This window comes from Pomacea canaliculata, linkage group LG10, assembly GCF_003073045.1.
Source record: "Pomacea canaliculata isolate SZHN2017 linkage group LG10, ASM307304v1, whole genome shotgun sequence".
NCBI classification, from domain to species: domain Eukaryota; kingdom Metazoa; phylum Mollusca; class Gastropoda; order Architaenioglossa; family Ampullariidae; genus Pomacea; species Pomacea canaliculata.
In genome coordinates, this window is record NC_037599.1 from 4,812,861 (window position 1) to 4,832,315 (window position 19,455).

At 39.1% G+C, this 19,455-nt stretch overlaps 1 protein-coding gene across 6 annotated transcripts in view; it reads left to right on the plus strand.

The window, feature by feature from the left end:
• LOC112574238 overlaps positions 1 to 19,311 on the plus strand; it is a 30,579-nt gene extending 11,268 nt beyond the window's left edge. For 3 of the 6 annotated variants that reach the window (XM_025255158.1, XM_025255160.1, XM_025255159.1), the window contains exons 3-6: positions 14,418 to 14,632; positions 15,626 to 15,766; positions 16,157 to 16,429; positions 17,014 to 19,311. In XM_025255158.1, the coding sequence (XP_025110943.1) occupies positions 14,418 to 14,632; positions 15,626 to 15,766; positions 16,157 to 16,429; positions 17,014 to 17,156 (772 nt within the window). In that variant the 3' untranslated portion in view covers positions 17,157 to 19,311. Of the gene's footprint in view, positions 1 to 4,236; positions 4,956 to 7,236; positions 7,504 to 9,962; positions 10,427 to 14,417; positions 14,633 to 15,625; positions 15,767 to 16,156; positions 16,430 to 17,013 lie in introns of those variants that run through there. The other 3 variants (XM_025255162.1, XM_025255161.1, XM_025255163.1) reach the window with 3 other exon arrangements.
• The last annotated feature ends 144 nt before the right edge of the window (positions 19,312 to 19,455 follow it).

The window sequence follows — 19,455 nt, forward strand, 5'->3', positions numbered from 1 at the left end:
TACTCTAATGACATTTTCCTTTTGAGAACTGAATATACATAGTAGCTACTAATTAACACAATTTAAAGCAACCATAAAGCCTTTGCGATATCACAAAGAAACCGAACACGTTTAACAGGGACAATGATATACACTATGGTTATTAGAGGCAATGAAAGTTACTGAAGAATAGGTTACTTGCTTCTTAAAGTGAAAAGGTCTTACCTTTTCAGGGCAATGTAGTGCTAGTTCCGGCCTATATATGTGTTGTGGAATGTACATGTTTGGCTGGTCAGAGATGTGGCTCAACTGGTATTGCTAGGCACGTCAGCTGTGTCACATATTAAAAGTTTGTGATGAAATAGCATCGATACAGAATATTTCCGTAGCGCTACGAAGTTTTGTGATGATTTACTTATACAGTTTACAGGCTACTGTCCGAGACAAGCTATTTCATTTTAACAAACGCAAGGAACAGCCGACTATCCCACGTAGTAAAAAATTAAAATAAACAAGACAAACACAGATCCAGTACAGTTCTAAGCCACTGTGTAAAGCACGTTAAAAGAAAACGGAATCTGCTTTTTTCCTGGTATTGATAAAGTGAAGTGCAGAAAACGATTTGCACTCCATTTCTGAATCGCTTATCAATGCTGCAAACAGGCCATCAACATTCTAATGAATTTTATTACTGACGTCATGGCACTGCATTAAAGATCGCGATAACTGGTATTTGGGTATTTCATCGCAGGTGAATTTGTTTTTCTTGGCCTCAAGACGAAAATATGCTAACGGTTTGAGCCAACCAGCTAGCAGACAAACAAACGCATGACTTGTTTATTCACTCCAGGTTTCCCACTGCAGTTCTCATGACAAGCGCTTTCATGATTGGTAAGCTTTCCCTCAAATCACAGCATACATCCAGTTGCCAAACAGCCCTATGATACCTCATCTTTCACTGTTTCCGGGTCCATGACAACAAACAGCAGTTACTGTGTCGTCTCATCGATTGCGAAGGTTGTGCAAATTTGACAAAACATGCGCTGTCAGGACAACCTCATTAAGTATGGACATGGAGATCTTACTAGTTTTCTCTTTTTGCGTGGTATCACGTGGGAACATTCCAGTCAATATCTGGACTAAACGTTAAATAAAGGCAATCAGACAGGGCCGGACCGCTGGGGCTGTATCGTGTGCGAGACTTGTATCTATTCAGTGTTGCCAGCTCGCAGGAGCACGCAGTGAGAGCATAATGCAACAGCACAAAGCTGTCAGCTTTCATGGATGGCTAAGCACTTGACTGTTTGATGGCTATGGGATTTATAGTCGCGAGTTCTCGTTCTATTGACATCACCATAGTTAGTCCTCACCATTTGGCATTGGAAGTCGTCTACCAGCTGTGTTTCCACTGTGCAGAATCAAGAAAGGTCACCAGCCATGAAAAAAGAGAGATAAGAAGGTGGTCATTGAAACAGTCTCAGCTTCAGGTTTGCGGCTAGCCAGATCACAATTCTTTTGTGCTCTTCCTTTTGCATCTGTTTGCTTTGGCTAAATGAACCTTGAACTTCAACATTATGGGCAACAAAAGACCTTCATAAAGTATTTACGATTTTTCAACTTATATATTAGACGCTCTAGAGGTGGTTGGTGAAGTTTTACAGGTAGAGTCGTCGCCCACAGAACCATCACAAGCCACCAAGTATGCTGGCATCACGGACAGCATGTCGTTTCCAGACTATGTGACCAAATTTCGTAGAAAAATGGTGGAAATTCGGACGCGCTTTCGGGAGTCAGCACGGTTTGGATTTTACAGTGAATATTGGTTTCCGCCGTTCCAGATTGTGTAAGTACTCATTAGCAAATGGAACTCTTAATTATAAACTAGCTATCACTTGTGCTAGGTTATTGCGTTCACTGTACTGGTATACAGAAATGTTCTTCTTTTGTCAGGTCTGTATAAATCTTCTAAAAATGATACGAGAACAATCTTACAGGGAAGGAATTAATAACATAATGTATTTTTTTTTAATTTTAACGTTGTGTATTTCGTGCTACGAGCAACCATCCAACTGATGTATTAAAATATCAACAAAAAACTATTTACATACACTTTTTAGAAGTTTCTGACATTATGAAGACGCTGTTAATTAAATAGTTTAAATCACCTGTAATCGAGATCCACGGGGTCCACGATTTTTAATAATGTGATTTAAAAAAAAATCGCTTGATGTGCATTTATTCATTTGACTCTCCATGTATCGGCGGAGAAACGGTTTCGTGGGCTTAAATAATTACCAAAAGGTCCGTTACAGAGATTAAATCCGTCTTAATGTACTATATAGTGTAGAATGTTTGAGCACAGTGTAACGCATTATTGAACTGTGGATGATACGATTTAGCTTGTATTTAGGGGGTGGGAGGTATGAAATATGAGAATTCACCGGTAAGTTTTATGCTTTAGTCTTTCTTTTTTCTGCATTTACGCGCTTTCTTCATTTGACACATCTTTATTCTCATCATTATTGGAATTTTCAAATCAGATCGTGAGAAGTCTTGTTGTCACAGCCGGGCCCAAAAGGACCCTTCGATTGCACCAGCATTGATCATCTCAGAACACATTCAATTTTTCTCTTGTTATTACGAATGTACCTTTAATCAAACTCGTGTCTGTTTACATATGTCTCCGTTGGTCGTTAAGGGCTTGTGCTCATGAACGACCTTTGTGTGTCCTATAGCAGACCTAGAGTAGTTGACAGCAGGGCCTTCCATCCATTGCGAAACCGTTGTTATGGTTTACTTTAGAAAGTACGTCTGTAAGAGGTGCATTGTGTAGAAATGCCTGTCTGAATGCTCGCACTCTTTGCACACTCCACACACCGACTAAATAAAGATCATGAGCGATCATTTTCAAAAGACCTTATTATGTCATAAATGAATAGGCCTCAACCCTTCACAGAGATTGGGTCACACACGGGGGTCATACGATTTTCATGTATTGGCGTCACCCTGTGTACCGCAGTAAAGGTTTTAACTGTTTAACACGTAGAGTACTTTCTGAAAGCTCAAAACTGCAAAAGCTCAGCTAGAACTGGTTCGCAGAGTCCATATGACTGAAGCATTTGTTACCTCAGTGTCTAGCCGTTACCTCCACAGGTTGGCAGCATTTTTCACCAGCCCGTGCTGACGGAGAGAGTTTCAGTAGGACATTGGTTCTCCTGCGCTGTTTTCGTGGTCAGATACTGAAGCGCGGATCGGACTTGAATTAATGTTTCTCTACTTTTATGGATGATGTATCTGTATTGCAGCTGGCTTGCCTTCGTACCACAGACACTGTCGTTCTGATCTAGTGCTTGCTCATGGTCGCTCATGGCAACGGTCGGGTCGGCTTTTTTTTTTTTTTTCACGCTGGCTGAGCTGGAGATGGATACACAGGAATCTGGAATCATTGTTACTTCAACCAGGCTCACTTGTCAAGTTGACAGTTCTCAATAATCGCATATTGATTGAACAAGGTCTTAGCAGCCAAAGTCCTACTGCCGCTCAAAGACGCGCTTATGCTTCCTCCACCAGGATAGTTACAGCATCAACAGCTTTTCGTCTTTATTGCATATGATTTATGAGAAAATAATTAGGCTTTCTTCTGGCTTTACAGAACGCCTGGAAATATGGTGCCTCCAGTAAACTCTTCATTGACAATGTGTCAGTGTGGGTGTTGCAAAAATTCTGGCTTCACACAAGACCGTTTCCATAGCATGCTGTGTTCCGATCATTTCGGGAAGTAATTTCGCGTGTTACGGATGATGGACCACTTCGAGCTAAGCAAATCCCACTGGAGGGCCACGGAAACATGTTGTGGGGAAGCAAAGACAGTCCTGCAGGACATACAACGCTCTTGCAGTGCGCCATGTTGATTAAGATTGCAGTTCCTGGACGCCTACTTCCATGTGCGACTGGATCAGAAGCCTCTCCTGATGAAGCTACGAACGTTAATTACACAAAACCGCTGCGATCAATAACATCTAATCCAGCGGCATCACGTGTTTGTAGGGAAGGAAATGAACTGATCATGAAATGTTTATACACAGCGCAAGCAACCGCCCGCGTTGTGGTGTCTTTGCGTGGCCCGTGCAGTCCTTTTTTTTTGGATCGGTGGTTAGCATCTAGTACTGAGTTAAACGAGTGTTTGGTTGTCAGCCATTGGTGACGCAGACACTCGTCAGCAAGTGGGAGCAAATGTTTCTCCTAGCTATCAGCGAGGACAGGATCAAGTGTTCCGAGGATACTTATCGGTAGCTGCTCTCGCGGCTTACATTGTGAAGGCCGCAGGCATCCGTGGGTGAGGACAGTGGGCTGCGTCTGTCTGTCGCCTTGGCTGCAGTGCATGTGCATTTGCATTTCCAGTCCGGGCGGTTCCGACCAGGACAGCTTCAGAACCGCGACCGAGACTACGCTGTTTTGCTGGAGAAACAATTTCACTCGGTTAAGCAAAATCGATGGAATTTTATGTAGACTTGATGTAAAGGGGCATTTCGAGCGTAAACTTGTTTTCCTGTGGCTGTGAATTGTACAAAGAATCCGTGTGGAGTAGAACTAAAACTGTTTCAGTGACAACTAACATGAAGTTGGAAGTTTGTGGTCTTCAAGACAACTGACAGTCAGCCAGCTTGTCCACTGTTTGATCCTACTGAAGATTCACCGTTCGATGTGTCTGAGCGCTAGATCGGCATGAGTGTTCGCACGATGTGAACAAGAACTCAACAGTTTCGTTCTGGGGAGTTGACTGATCAGTCTCCCGCGAGTTCACTGAAACAGCAACCTGTGATGGTAATGCAGGAAATGTCCAACCGCTTCCCTGTCCTTCAGAAAGGCAGCAGCTACAAGCTGACCATGGTACCGTATGACAGTCTCAAACTGCGCTTCAGGGCCACGCCCACTCCGTACGAACAGGACGCGTTCTCTTGGTCTCCACTCTTACGGTAGGTGAGCTCAGCGGCTGACCGTTTGGTAATTTACAAACTGGTCGCAATGTGCTTCTCTTCGTCCTTCTAATGTATTGCAGCCCTCGTACTCAGATTAACGTATCCGAAAGAGCCGTGGACGAAAACTGCAAATTGATAGCCGGGTAATGGAGTTGGAACGGGTAGAGATAATAATAAGTTTGAAACAGACTGCCGAAACTTACGTTATATAGGTTTTGTGTTTTGTTTTCTGTGCTTTGTAAACCCGTTTACGACTTTTTCCGTTACATTGCTTGCATCTGAGGAAAGGTCAGAAATCATTAACCGTGCAGTCGTTGCAACAAGGAAAATACATCATGGTGGCTAGCGACGCCAATCCCCATATCGCGTTTAGCGAGGTTTTTTTTGTGTTTTTTGTTTTGTTTTGTTTTGTTTTGTTTTGCTAAGTATTGCGAACTTAAAAGGTCATTGTAACCATCTTTATTATTTTTTGGTTACAACCACAGGACACATAGGTATGTTTTCTTCTTTTGGGGTACTATTTTAGAGTTTTAATAAGTCGTAAAAAGTGTTTGTTCTGTTCACATTTCAAATAGACATGCCTTCTACTTTATAGAAGAATTGCAAGGAAAAACTTCAACTTTCCCACAAGTGTGTTGATGCTTCAAAGAAGACACCTATCCTGTACACGTCAGATTGTCAGACACAATTATTACAAACACATTTTCATACTGCTTTCTGGGAGTGTGATGTAGATACAACATGTTAGCATTTGTGCATGGCAATTGTAGGAATAAGGAGTGGTCAGCAAATTGTTTATTTATTTCGTTTATAGGACGCTTGCTTAAGGTCGAGGCTTAAATCCTTGTCTGTAACAAAATAAAAAAAGGAAAATCCTTCGGCAGCAAATAACAAAAGCCGTTCGTGTATCATTGTCTTCACATAAACAGTCTGACGGCTTAGTTGTCTTGTATTAACGAAGCATTTCTAAGGGGTTTCTACAGGGTGGATCGCCGAGCGTGTTATAGCCCACCCTATATTTCTGTCAAGGGAAAGTAATCATGTTGACTTCCCGTGTAGTACGACCAATGGATTATCTCGAACTACGACTTGGTGAAGTGTTGACAGCCAAAAACAATCGGTACTATTTTCTAATAACTTTTCCTATTTGTTAAATATATGCTAGAGAAATATTTATGTATTTTAAGTATATATTGTTATGGAAAACCACTGAATTTTTCCTCGAGCCCAAATATTTAAGGGTGGAATTTGAGAACTATAGTTTCGAGCACAGACATGAATGGTATATTTTTGGATCACTTCAGAATATGAGTGAAAGCAGGCATCCGTTCTGTGTACCATTTACTTAGGTGTTATTCTGTTTTAATATCTTTCTAACTGCGCGTGTGTGGGTGTGGTCTACTAAACATCACATACACGACACACAATAATGCGAGTCTCACCCCCACACACACTCTCTCTCTCACTTCTTTACACTATCGCTTCCTCCCGGACACATACATGATCACGCACAAACATAACTCTCTCTCTCGCGCGCTCGCACACACACACTAATGCCTCGTTAAGAATTCATGAATTAATGTGGACCTTACCTACACATTAGGGGCTAAAGAAAATAGAACCTTCCCTACATAAAATAACCTTGTACAATAGTCTTTCATCGCTGCGCCTCGACATATCACAAACTGGCCTACTCCCTTGATAGCCGAGTCTCAGACGATGTGAAGCGTAAACAAGTCGCTCCGGTTGTTTACAACACTCCCTTTCTTTAGGCTTGTAATGTAAACCGGTATTGAGGTTCGGGATGGTTTCCTTTTCACGTATAAGTTCAAAGTCATGCGGCCATGTTAATTTTAAACAGACACTGCACCGTTGCTATGACGTGTTTAATGTAGGAGTAGGTTGCAATTAATAAACATTAGCTGCTTTCAATTTGACATACGCCGTGTCCCTTTGGGAATGATTTCGGGGAGTAAATAGTGTTGAATTTTTTGGTTGGCTGTATTTTAAGGCGTTGTGCATGTTGTTTCGAACCTACAGGTAAATGTTCACACACTTGCTTAGTCAACTTGGAGACCGCCTAGTGCGCTCAATACTAGTTGGTAATCTCAAGCCAGTCCTCGGGTCTTGCAAGAGTGTTCAGACTGTCAAAACATTTGCAGCAGAAGGTTTCCGTGTCGAGACCAGGCCGAGATCAATACCGTATCAAACTGATCATCAGCTCTTGCCGAGACTTTAAGAGCGGCGCTGGAGGTCAGCACTGACTACGACATGTCGCGCGATGACGGTCTCTAGTTCTTGGAGCTGGGACCCGTGGTGTGAGGTGTAGCCAGAAAAACATGGCAACACCCTCGGGCCTATCGATCCAGAGTTTGTGGAAAGGGCTTTGTAGGAAGACCCAGCCACCATCTATGGAGTCAGTGTGTATGTGTGGATTACCCAATGAGAAGTTTTGCATGTTGAACCTTCATTCTTGTGTCTCATCGGCTGGTCACAACGGCAGGAGACGTTACAAATGGGTTCCCATGAGCATCTGTAGTGCCTAGTAAGTAATGGTATCCTTTATATACCTGTACTTTAATTTTTTTATATTTCAAATCGAGATTCGATGCAAAACAGTAACTTTGCTTGGGTAACGAAAATGTGTCAGGCTGTCTAAGCATTTAGTTCAACGTCCTTCCAAACAGACGTGTATTGACAGAAGTCAACATCATCATATGATTTTGATTTTATATATGTATATTGAGAATCGACAGATGAAATTCTCTAGTCAACGCGAACGTCTTCAAAGACCGGTAGGCATATGACAACACGAGATGTAAACTGTGTTATCTCTGAGTTCCTGACCGAGCAGTTAGTGCGTCGTGCTTAGTGTTCGTCGACGCAAGGGGAAAAAATACTTCAGACAAAAATGTGCTTAAGCACACTGATAAAGCCGTATGTGGGAGTAGGTGCGTGTGTGTGTGTGTGCATTTGCATGAGTACGTGCTTTTCACGCAGTAGTATTTGTTGTGTAAAACATTCCGAGTCGCAAGGTTAATGTCGGTAATGGAAGATGAGGCAAAAAAACTGCAAATTCTTCTTTGCACGTGAGCTGCATAGTGCATGAGAAACGCTGAATATTTTGTATCCGAAAGTTGAAGGAAGTCTGTAATACATTACCAAGTAGAGAAATATAAAACGAGTCAAACCGAATCAATAAGCTTAATAGGCTTGAATGTCAACGCCCTGCCAGGACACTAATTATTGACACACTGCGATCGTACAAAAAGCAGAGTGGGAATAAATTTATACATTTTCATGAAAAAATAATGCTTTAAATTAGTTCACTTATTTATACCCTTGAAATTGCATTTTACTGTAAGACAAATGGGGATTGATTACTTCTAGCACCTTAGTCTGCACTGACAGGTTTTCGGCAGAACATCGTAAATGGCCTTCAGTCAATAAAATATTCGAGTTCAAATATTCGAATGTCGTTCTCAAAGTTATTAATAAAAGAAATAGCTAAAGTCAAAGGCTTTTTCGAAATCCATCGTGAAAAAAGAGGCTGGGCAATTAGTGATTTTCTGTACATACATGTGTCACAAAGCAGACGTGCATTGTCTGTACTACTCTTACCTTTTGTAAAAAAAAATTATTCTATGATATTGAATATAAATTGGCCAACCTATCTTTTCGGTGTCTTCTGAATCATTTAACAACCTACTTTTTCAGCCGTTCACTTTGATTTTATTTATGGCACTGTAGCTTTAAAGCAGAGGTGGGTAACCTTTTTTGTCAACGGCCATTTGGATATTTATAACATCATGCACGGGCCCTAAAAAATCATCAATTAATAATTAGCATGCTATATTTGGTCAAACATTTGAATAACTTGTCCTTAGTTTGGTGTCTTGTACTGTTTCCCAAGCACCACGTTAGCTTATAATATTATTAAAAATGGACTTTATGTGATTTATTTCATGTAACTTTATGTTTCTGGGTGGGAGGGGGAACTCTTAGATTTATTTAATTTCGAGTCCCGCCTGCAGTTGCTTTGGCAGGACCAGGTCAAAGGATTGCGGGCCTTACGGCTGAATACTGCTGTAAAGGTATTGTGGGGTACAAATGTTTGTATATTGACTGGGTAAAGTTCAGTACAAGATGCTATTTTCTCTAAATCTGGTTGAATACTCCTCCACTACCTCCACACACACACTCATACATCCATTATTGAGATACATGCAGCACCATGAACATAAAAATATCAAAATAGTGATGTCACGTTTGTACATGCATACGCCTAATCAATGTATGGACCATCTCTGCCATTAGCTGAGGCCTTCACAACGCAAATGTTTCTGTGTACAGTTCTGACGCCCGTGTTATTGACCTAGCTCTTTGTGTGCATGCTCCGTATGCCTGTGGGCCAAGAAAGGGGGCATCCATCCAGATTTAGGAAAATAGTATCTTGCACTGAGCTTTTCCCAGTCGTTAGGCAAAACAATGTTTGCACACAACTGATCCTTTTTATGTCACAAAGTTAAGTATCCTCCGAGCTGAAGAGGCTAAAAGAAGTAACACCAACAATGAAATCCACTTTATTCCATTATAAAGTACAGTTCTGGACCAATGAAAATATATGTGTGGGTGTGGGCATCAATTGAAGCTCATCTTGTGAAAGTCATTTGCCCTCACTGCCTGCTGGTGATATAAACTACTCTCATTGTCCTCGAATTGTCTTGGAAAATGTTCTTTTGACGATATAGTCTTCCTGTGATTTGCAATGTAACAAGAACAAAAACCGACTATGACCGCGTTTCGGGGTATCTTTGTGTGAATGAACAAGCGGACCTGATAACACTAAAAATCCTGAAACCCTGGTCATATGAAGCGCTAACGGAAAGCGACCAATAACACCAGTACATGAAGCCATTAGTCGTTGCGTTTTGTTTAGCGGTCACCAAGGAAAGGTAAAAGGTCAGTGTAGTTTGGGTCCCGACAAGCCAAACGTGAAGCGAGAGATCATAAATTGAAAGCTCACACCTGTCACTCACTAGAGTGAAGTCGTCGAGCAAATGAGAAAATCAATGCGCTTACCTAAAGCAGTGCTGATAAAAAAACACAAACAAAGCTACAGCGTGCTTCTAACTGGCCACTTGGTCAGATGGCAGGCAAAAGTCAAGTGTGCAAGTTAAAGACAGACGTTTCTCCATGGTAGGCGCAAACAACGCCGACAACAGTTTCTACCAAAGACATTACCTCGATACCAGACACCTCCCGATAACAGGTCACATGTACAGAAGAGGTATCAGTCGTAAACCGCAAAAAGCGGTTGCTAGTTTGACACATGGTCCTTCACTGTGTAGGCTGGCATAAATGTCGGTCCACTCTACTGTGCGGAAGATTGATTTCATCTACCCCGATTCGTCATGGATTAGTTCCAGCCATGCTCCACCCTGTGTCCGACGACGCAGACACGTCGAGTAAGTCGATAATGACCTAGATATTAATGTGCTTTAGGTGGTATAAACAGAATAAGAAACCATAAGACTCCAGAGGAAGAGGCAATATCAAATTTACAAAGCATTAAAAGTGAGGTATGTTTCTAAACTAAATATACCGGCATCGAAAAGAACATCCAGTTATGCGTAATGTTAGATGGAAGTGTTATGCTTGTCACACCGATCACGCTACCTGCCGCCCCCAACACACACATACACAGAAACAGCTGGAAACAGTTTGGCAAAATATTCGTGGAACCAGCAATAGGACATGTAAAACGTAATTTTGGTTAAAGGAGCTTTCAGATGATCTGCATAGTGTCGTTTCATCGAGGCCCATTCGTAATTAACTTTCAGACTTTTAGAGAGCGAACCTCAAAAGCTAAGAATGCAAGTCTGGTCACATCTCTTTTGTGGCCGGGTGCCAGAGGCTTGCTTCGAACAATATGGGGGCTGAAGCGCAGTCAACAATGTGCGTTGCTGTCACAAAGAGACCAGGCACTTTAGCAACTCGGGTCGCACTGTTACTAAAGGTAGGCTGGCACAAGGACACTCAGTCGCAATCTCTCCTTTTGCCTTTGGTGGTGCGAGGAGTCGCTGTCAATACAGGTTACACCACGAAGTAGCCTACAAATACTTTGAGACTGGAGAAAATTTCTTGGAGTAGGTGGGCTGCCTGAGGTACAGGCGCTCAGTGCGAAGTTTCCGGCAGGGTTTGCACTGAGATATTCAGCTGTATCTTATGTGGCCGTGTTATCACCACCGCTTGTACAGGTAGGCAGACTGCAGAAAATCGCCAGTTTATAATTTAACAATTACTTCTGAAGCTTAAGCAGATTCCAGTGTGCATTTATCTCATTTTCCCACTGTGGTAAGAAACTTGATGGTATATTTCATATACATGGGACATGTCAATACATCACAGGAAACTAATGTGCAGTGCAGCTCTTACTGCTTTATGTATACATGGACACTAGACCTTGTTATTTTATCTATATTGGTGCATTTAAATAGCATTTCTAAGTAGGCCACTATTATAAGTGGTTTACCGATGCATAAGGTTCAAGATATATACTGCTTGACATGCATAATATATACATGTAGTTACAGATGAGCATGCATTTACATTGATGTGTTCTTAGGATCATTTTGCAAGTACTAATGTGGTACTGGGGGTATGATGTTACATCACTCAGTACCATATTAGCTTAGCAGCAGATTTTTAAGATTTAAAAGTAGAATGAGTACAGAACCTTTTTTTTTTTTTTTTTTTATTTTTGACAACAGTGTTTAGTAGTTGTTGGAATGATTCTGGTAGTGGAAAGGTAAAGCATTTGTCACCGAGATGGGGAGGGTTGCAGGCTCCAACTTCATATCTTAGTGTACATATCTTTCTCTGGATATGGTGCTGATAACATCGGGACCTAACGAGAGGAAGGGGAAGGGAAGGCTGCACAATCACTGCTACAGGTAGTCCTTGACTTATGAACTATGTGATTTATGACCACTTTGTATCATTATTCAAGCAGTGTAAAATAGTGAAAAAATAACACATGCCATGCATACATTGACACAAAAAACATCTCCCTCATTCACTCTGTGAATTCCACCTCTAACCCCATCTTCAAAGAGGAAGATTGATTTTTCTGCTGACAGACCAGCAAGGAAAAAAAAGGAAAGCTATTGATCTGGAGACAAAGATGAAGGTGATAACATGGTTTGAAGAAGGTTAAAAAGTGACACAGAACAGGACCTACAGTTCACACACTCTGCGTTTCCACTATGCTGAAGGACAAGGAACACATCTGTGAATGATTTGGTACCAATGAAGTCAACAGCGCTCATGAACAGTGACAAGGACCCATCTAAAACATTGAAAAGTTACTGATGCTGTGAACTTAGGACCAAATTCAAAAATATTGCTACGTCTTATAACAATTCAGATGAAGGCTAGGAGTCTGTTTAGGACTTTGCAAGATGAAGCAGTTAAAGACTATGCTTGCAGTTTTCAAGGTAGCACCGGAGGGTTTACAAGATTCAAGAAAAGATTTAGTCTGCACAATATTTATGTCATAGGAAAAGCAGCAAGCACTGACACCAAAGCAGCCAACAAGCTCATGGACATGCTGGATGAATTAATCAGTGAGGATGGCTATCTGCCAGAACAAATATTTAATGTGGATCAAAGAATTCCTGACCACACCTACATCTACAAAGAGTCAAAATCAATGCCTAATTTTAAAAGGTATAAAGACAGACTGACATTATTACTTGGCAGGAAAGTTGCTGGTTTTAAACTTAGATCCTTTATGGTGTATCATTCTGAAAACCCAAATGCATTCAAGAACATCAACAGCACACACTGCCTGTCTACTACTGTACCAATCCTAAAGAGTGGATAACTCAAAAAATGTTTGAATACTGGTTCCTAAACTGTTTCATTCCCCAGATGCATGAATAAATTATTGCTTTGAGAAGGGTATTCCCGTTCAAGATTTTGCTACTGTTAGACGGTACACCTAAACATCCTCTAGATAACCTTCATCCTGATGTCAAGGCTGTTTACATGCCACCTACTACTACGGCGCTTATTAAACCGACGGATTAAGGTGAAATTGCATTATTCAAAGCCTATTACCTACAGTGCACATTTTGCTCAAGCTGTCACTGCAACAGACATTAATGAGAGGATATTGCTGTTTCACTTTTGAAAAAAACTACAATATTCTTGAGGGCACCAAAAGTATTGCAGTAGCATGAGAAAAAGTGACTGCATGAGTGGAACATTGAAGAACTGTCTAAACAAGTAGGTGAACTCATTTGAAGGTTTTGAGAAAGAACTTGATAGAATTGTGAAGCTTGCAGAAAAGATCTAGGCTTGGAATGTGAAGAGGAAGAGATTGTGAGACAAAAGAATTTTCCATTGAAGAACTGGTTTAGTTAGAAGCAATAGAAGTGTGAGGGAAAAACAAAGGGAAGAAGAAGAGAAGTAATAAACTCCCGAGAAAAACCTCACTAAAAAGGGCATTGCAAAAGCTTTTCACTTATTAGTGAATCTCACTACAAAGGGCATGGTTGAAGCTTTCTCGCTTATCAGTGAATCTCACTACAAAGGGAAGCTTTCTTAATGATTAATAAAATTCTCATTGCCTTTAAAAGCAAAGAGGAAAATGTAGCAAAATTTGCCAAAGCTGATCAACAATTGAGAGAATTTGTGTGTTGTTATTTTGAAATTTACGATGAAAAGAAACAAACTTTGCAGAATAAACTAAGCAGATTTTTTTTTAAAACAAACACCACATATAATGACAAGCCTAATAACCCCCAGGCCACTCCAAGTCATGAGTGAGCAAGTGACAAGTTGTGTATGTTACACTAATACTAAGTAATGTTTGTTATGTAATGCTGATTACTGGTGCCTGAGATATAGTGATATAAGGACCATTAGGGCCTGATAATTGGCCTTTTTAATTACCATAATTAATATATGTGTAATGAAGTATGAAAATCCTAACATTTTTACCCATATATGTACCATATATGTGTACCAAAGACTGACATACGTCTAAATCGATTTATGACTAGTCAGCAATCGGAACTTAACCTAGCTGTAAGCTGAGAACTACATGTACTTTCTTATTTAATCAACCAACTAACTTGTTATGCCAAGACTATTATGTCCATACTTACTGAGCTTCATACATGCTTCCGGCATCAAGGTAGTTTTAGTCTTTTTTCTAACAAATGCAACTACCAATAACTTGATATTTTAGCGTGCGTGTGTTAGTGCGTACAAACATGCACCTTATTTTTTCAAGTTGGTGTCGTTGTAATGCATTTTGCACCACAACAGTGATTTGTGTTTGTGCCTGCATTTCTGTGTCATATCTGTGGTAGTTACAACAGAGAGAGAGAGAGAAGGACAATAATATGGCACTTTTTATTCTTATTCTTGTCTGATGGTATGTTTCAGCTCCTCTAGTACCTCAACTGTTCCTTTATCAAGTTCAGAACTTTTTTATGGAAATGAGCTGTCACACCATGAATTTACAGAGGATATCACCACTGGAGACACAGTCACATTCGACCGAGAGCGGGACAAGCAAAAGTTGAAAGAGCTGGATGTGGGGAACAGACATATGATTAATCGTGGTGGAATCAACAGAAAGGCAGCAAACTTTGATAAAGGTATGTTTGACAGCCGGTTGTTGAAACCTTCACTGTTTGAAAGAGAAAGTTGTTAAACCTATTACCATTTAAGAATGGAGTAGGAATCGAAATGGTCTTTTATGTTCAATTAACATACTTTAAGCAGAAAGCTTATAGTTTTACTATAAGTATTTTCTCTGTAAAGCTCATACAGAGAAATTTACAATCCTTATGCCATTTCACTATAACTCAACTGAATGCAAGTTTAGTTTTCTGTCTGTGGCAGGCAGACTTTGTTGCAGTTTTTAATTCTCTGTAAGACACAAGTTGTGGACCTGAGTTGACTGGTAAAAGCAGCATAAGAAAGTTACACCAAATGCTGAAACTGATAGATAAAAACACTTCTGTTATTTTGAAACTGTTAATTAAAAGTTGTCGTTAGGAAAGCCTTTATAGAGCTGGCTATAGTAAAACTGACACTATGAAGTTAATGCTAATTTGAATTTTTAGAGCTCATTTTCCCATGTGGAGGCTGACGTGTGCTGTGGGAAAAAAAAAAGAAAACGAAAAAAAAGCAACAGTATAAGTCATATAAAAACATGGATAATCTGTGACTAATTAGAAAAAAAGAAGATAGACATTTATGACACCAGAAAATGTTAATTTCATAAGTGGCTTATGAACAAATTCTAAAAGTTTTGAAGAAACATGAAAGATAACCTTTAGATAATTGTATTTGTTTTTCTTTCAGGGTTCTCCTAAAAAGAAATATATCGATGTTGGAGAAACTGGTACAACTGTTTTTTGAGCAGGTTACAATTTAACAGAATCATGTTAGCTGTATGGAAAGTAAACATAACTGATCGAGGGTGTGACATGTGGTAGGTGGAGCCCAGATGACTTTTTACCTTCTCTGATAATGAGCTTTGAATAAGAAACCTTTTATTTCATAGTCAGAGATTTAGGAATTATAACAATTACACATGCACAGTTTGTGGGTACTCTACTTACTTATGTTTACTTCCTCTGCAGTCACATATGATTATGAACGAGAAGAGCAGCATCCTGTTGGAAACTCTGTATCATCATTGAAACAATTTCCTCTGCGTACCAATGGATTAAAGAATAACTCACTCAGGGGAGAGCAGTACTTTAACCACAGAAACAGTGCAGGTATAACTACCACTGATGAATAGATATTTTGCTAAAATGTGTGACAACATTTGAAAAATATTTTATCCGTACATTTTGCAATATTTGCAGATTCAGTTCTTTGTTATTTGTTGATTTTACATTTTTAAGAATGTTTTCAGTAACTTTCCCATTAAGAATATCATTTATCAATAGCTGTGTCGATGGATGAAAGTAAATTAGTGTTATCTGCAAGCAACTGAATTTTAGGCTTGTACATGTGTCTATGTAGTTTATAAAATATATACAGTTTAAAGAGAAAGACTTGGTATTTACAGTCATTGGTCTTTGACATTTGCATGCTATGCTCAATTTGATATGAATGTAAAGACATGCATTTTTAATGCAATGCTTTCCATTATTGCTTGACAGGTCGTGAAGATGATTTGGTAGCAATGGGAACATTATGGAGTCCTGGTCAAGCTCAGACTCGCAGCTCATACATAAGCACCAGCTCTTGCAAATCCAGTAATGGTACATGTACATCATCCGCAGCCACTACTACTGGCACTCTGCCCATCCGTCGTTCTCTCAACCTTTCCACCAGTTGTTCTACCAGACAGTTACTTACTTCTAGCACCTCACAGCCGAATGCCACTGCCTTTGCTCTATCCAGCATGGGAAATGTCAAGAGTTCCAGAGAAGGTAAGAATAAACCTACCAGTTAAAAAAAGCAGTATTTTTTAAACTGTGAGGTCTTTAGGGACTTCATGGTTAGCCTAAGTAAAAACTTGGAAATAGTAATAATTCCTAGGGTCGTAAATCTTTATTAAATCTAAAAATGGACTCCATACCATTGTGGATGTTGGATCAGGAAACTGTCACTTGCAACAGACATTGCACATAAAAGGCAGTTCCTTTCTCCTTCCACCGCTTTGTGTGTGTGTGAATTGAGGGTGCTTTCCTGCTCCAGGCCCAAGCCAGCCTAAAACAGGAAAATTTTTACTATGTCAACCACATCAACCAGCGATCTAACTTGTGTACAATTGGTTTATGTCTTAACTTCATTAGCAGTATTTTGATGAAATGCAACATTATTTTAGCTTCATGTTTTTTGTTTAAATATCAAGCAGAGAAATAGGTCTGACTAATCATAAACACTATTTTTTAAAATTTAATCAAATTGAATTGTCCTTTGTTGTGAAATGTTTAAAAATTGACAGTTTTAGTTTCATTCCAGATATCCAAATTTCGTGTACATGCATTACCTCTGCATTTATTTGTTGCAGTTGAACCCAGGTATGCTGACCCACTTGCAGGGGCGCCTTCGTTATTTCAGCAGCGGCTTATGGAGCTTGCTGCCTTAGAAGCTGAGACAGTCAGATGGGAGAAGGCGAAAAAAGTGAAAAAGAAATCAAAACAAGATTCCTGAAAAGAAAATAATATATAAGCATTGATTTAACATGTACAATTTCTTCACAAGGGTTGCTTTAACATGTACAGTTTCTTCACAAGGGTGCTTCAGCATTTCTTCATATATTCTTCAGAAGAATCAGGATATTTTCCAACATTGTGGAGGAAGCTTATGAGCTTGTCCTTTTAATCCCATGTTGATGCCAAAGATATTATGTTCGAAGATAAAGAAAAAAGTTCTTAACTGCAGTCTACTTGACTTTATTTTCTAGAATTAACTTTGATAGATTAAATTCTTTTTATGACATTCTTTTATTCCTCAAAAGCTTTCTTAAAAAAGGAGTTAGTGCATATATAAAATTACAGTCTGCTTCATAGCATAGCTTAAGAACTGGTCCTATAATTCTTGTGCTGCACCAGCAAAATCAACCTGACTGCCTCCTATAGTGCTTTGCCTTTAATTTCATTATTATTCAGAAGAATTATTTCATGTGTAACTGTTTTCATTCTGAGGAAGGACATATATATCTCTACGACAGCAGAGTTAAGAGTTCACAGTGTATCTGGCATGTATTGGCAAGAAGGTAATCATCACTGAAACTATTCATAATAAATTTATACTGATATTTCCAGATGGAGTTTTGTGCATGTATGCCTTCTACATGGTTTTTTTTTTTTTTTTTAGCAAAGCTGTATGCCTGATGTTAAACATAGTGCTTATACGTGATTTTTTCAACAATTTTAACATCTATCTCATTGACAGTAATTTTATTTATGGAGATTTGTTCAAGTTTTTGAATCTTACAGTCTCAATTACTTCCCTTGGTTTTGACATAAAGTTTGAGTTACAAGGGGCAAAAATATTAAATAAATATAAATAATAAAACTAGCACAAGTTCCTCGCATAGGATTTTCTTCCTCTTCTGATAAGCTAGACTTGTCATTGTCTATTGTTTCCTTTGTTGCTATTGTTTATTGTTTCATTTTTTTTGTATTGGACTGCATGATTTTAATGACAAACTGTTTCAAAGCAGCACAGACTGAGATGTAAGACCCAAGTTTTTTTTTCAGTCTTTCAGCATCTTTCCATTGCACTGTTTGTTTTAGCAGACACATCTGAAACTTATTTATTTTCCCTATGTAAAGCAGAAGATCAACTTCCTTCTCTAATAGGTTATTGGTAAGAAAACAATAAACTGAAGATCTGCATCTGGATAAACCAGATTTCCATCTTAATGTCTTGAGTATCTCATTTACCCTGTGAAAGGCTGTTGGCTAGTTCCTACACAACTTTACACTTTTGTATCTGTTTACGGGATTCTTGTGGCAGATTTAATTTCTTTTTAAACTCATTGTCTGGCATATGATCTGTGTTGGAGTAATCTCATTGTAAAGCAGTTATATGTGTTTACTATATTGACTGGCACAAGTATACATGATTGTGCTTTTTTGTTTTAGCTAAGCATTTCCCTTTAGAACTGCTTGCTATTTAATACTTTTTAGTTACTGCTCACTTTTAACAGAATTAGCATCTTAACATGCCTGAGTGGAAACAAGATGAGTGAAACAAAAAGTACTAGAAAAGAATCTGTGATAAAAGCGGTGGACTTGAATGTACACCTTAATGCTGAGTGAGCAACAAAGTACATGCATCTGTGCATGAGTGAGAGAGAGAGAGAGAAAAGAAGTTTAATTTTTTCCAGTTTATTTATTTTTTATAATGCTTCTTTTTTGTTTACTCATGAATAGTCTTTTATATGATATTTCTTTAAACACTTTTGTTTTCATTGGAGTAATCAAATTAAAATGTGTAAACATTCCTCCCACTTCCACCCCTAGGATTTGTGAAGGAACTGTGCAAAAGAGAAGCAGAGATTTAAAAGGTTTTATCCTTCTTTCATGTAAAGAAAATGTATGAATGTATGAATAATATAATTCAGCAAAAGAAAAGGGTAGTGAAGGTTATGTGAGAGAGAGTGTGTATGTGTGTGTGTGCATGCTTGAATGACTAAAGTATTATAAATATTATCGAGCATAAAAAGAGGGAGACCTAACTCATTTAATTGACGATGTAATCTACCTTTTTTCTTGCATTCCAGGAGAATGTGAGAATGATAAAGTGAGAGAATAAAATTCCAGGCAGTGTGGTGTTTAAATAAAATAAATTTACTGAATTTTGATTTGTGTTTATTTGTTCACGATTACTAGGTCTGTTTGTGCATGATTCGGGTGTTGAGTGTGTATGTGTGAATGCACCATTGTGCCTGAGTGTGTGCACCAAATTCTGTATAAATGTTAACTAGTTTATTGAATGACAA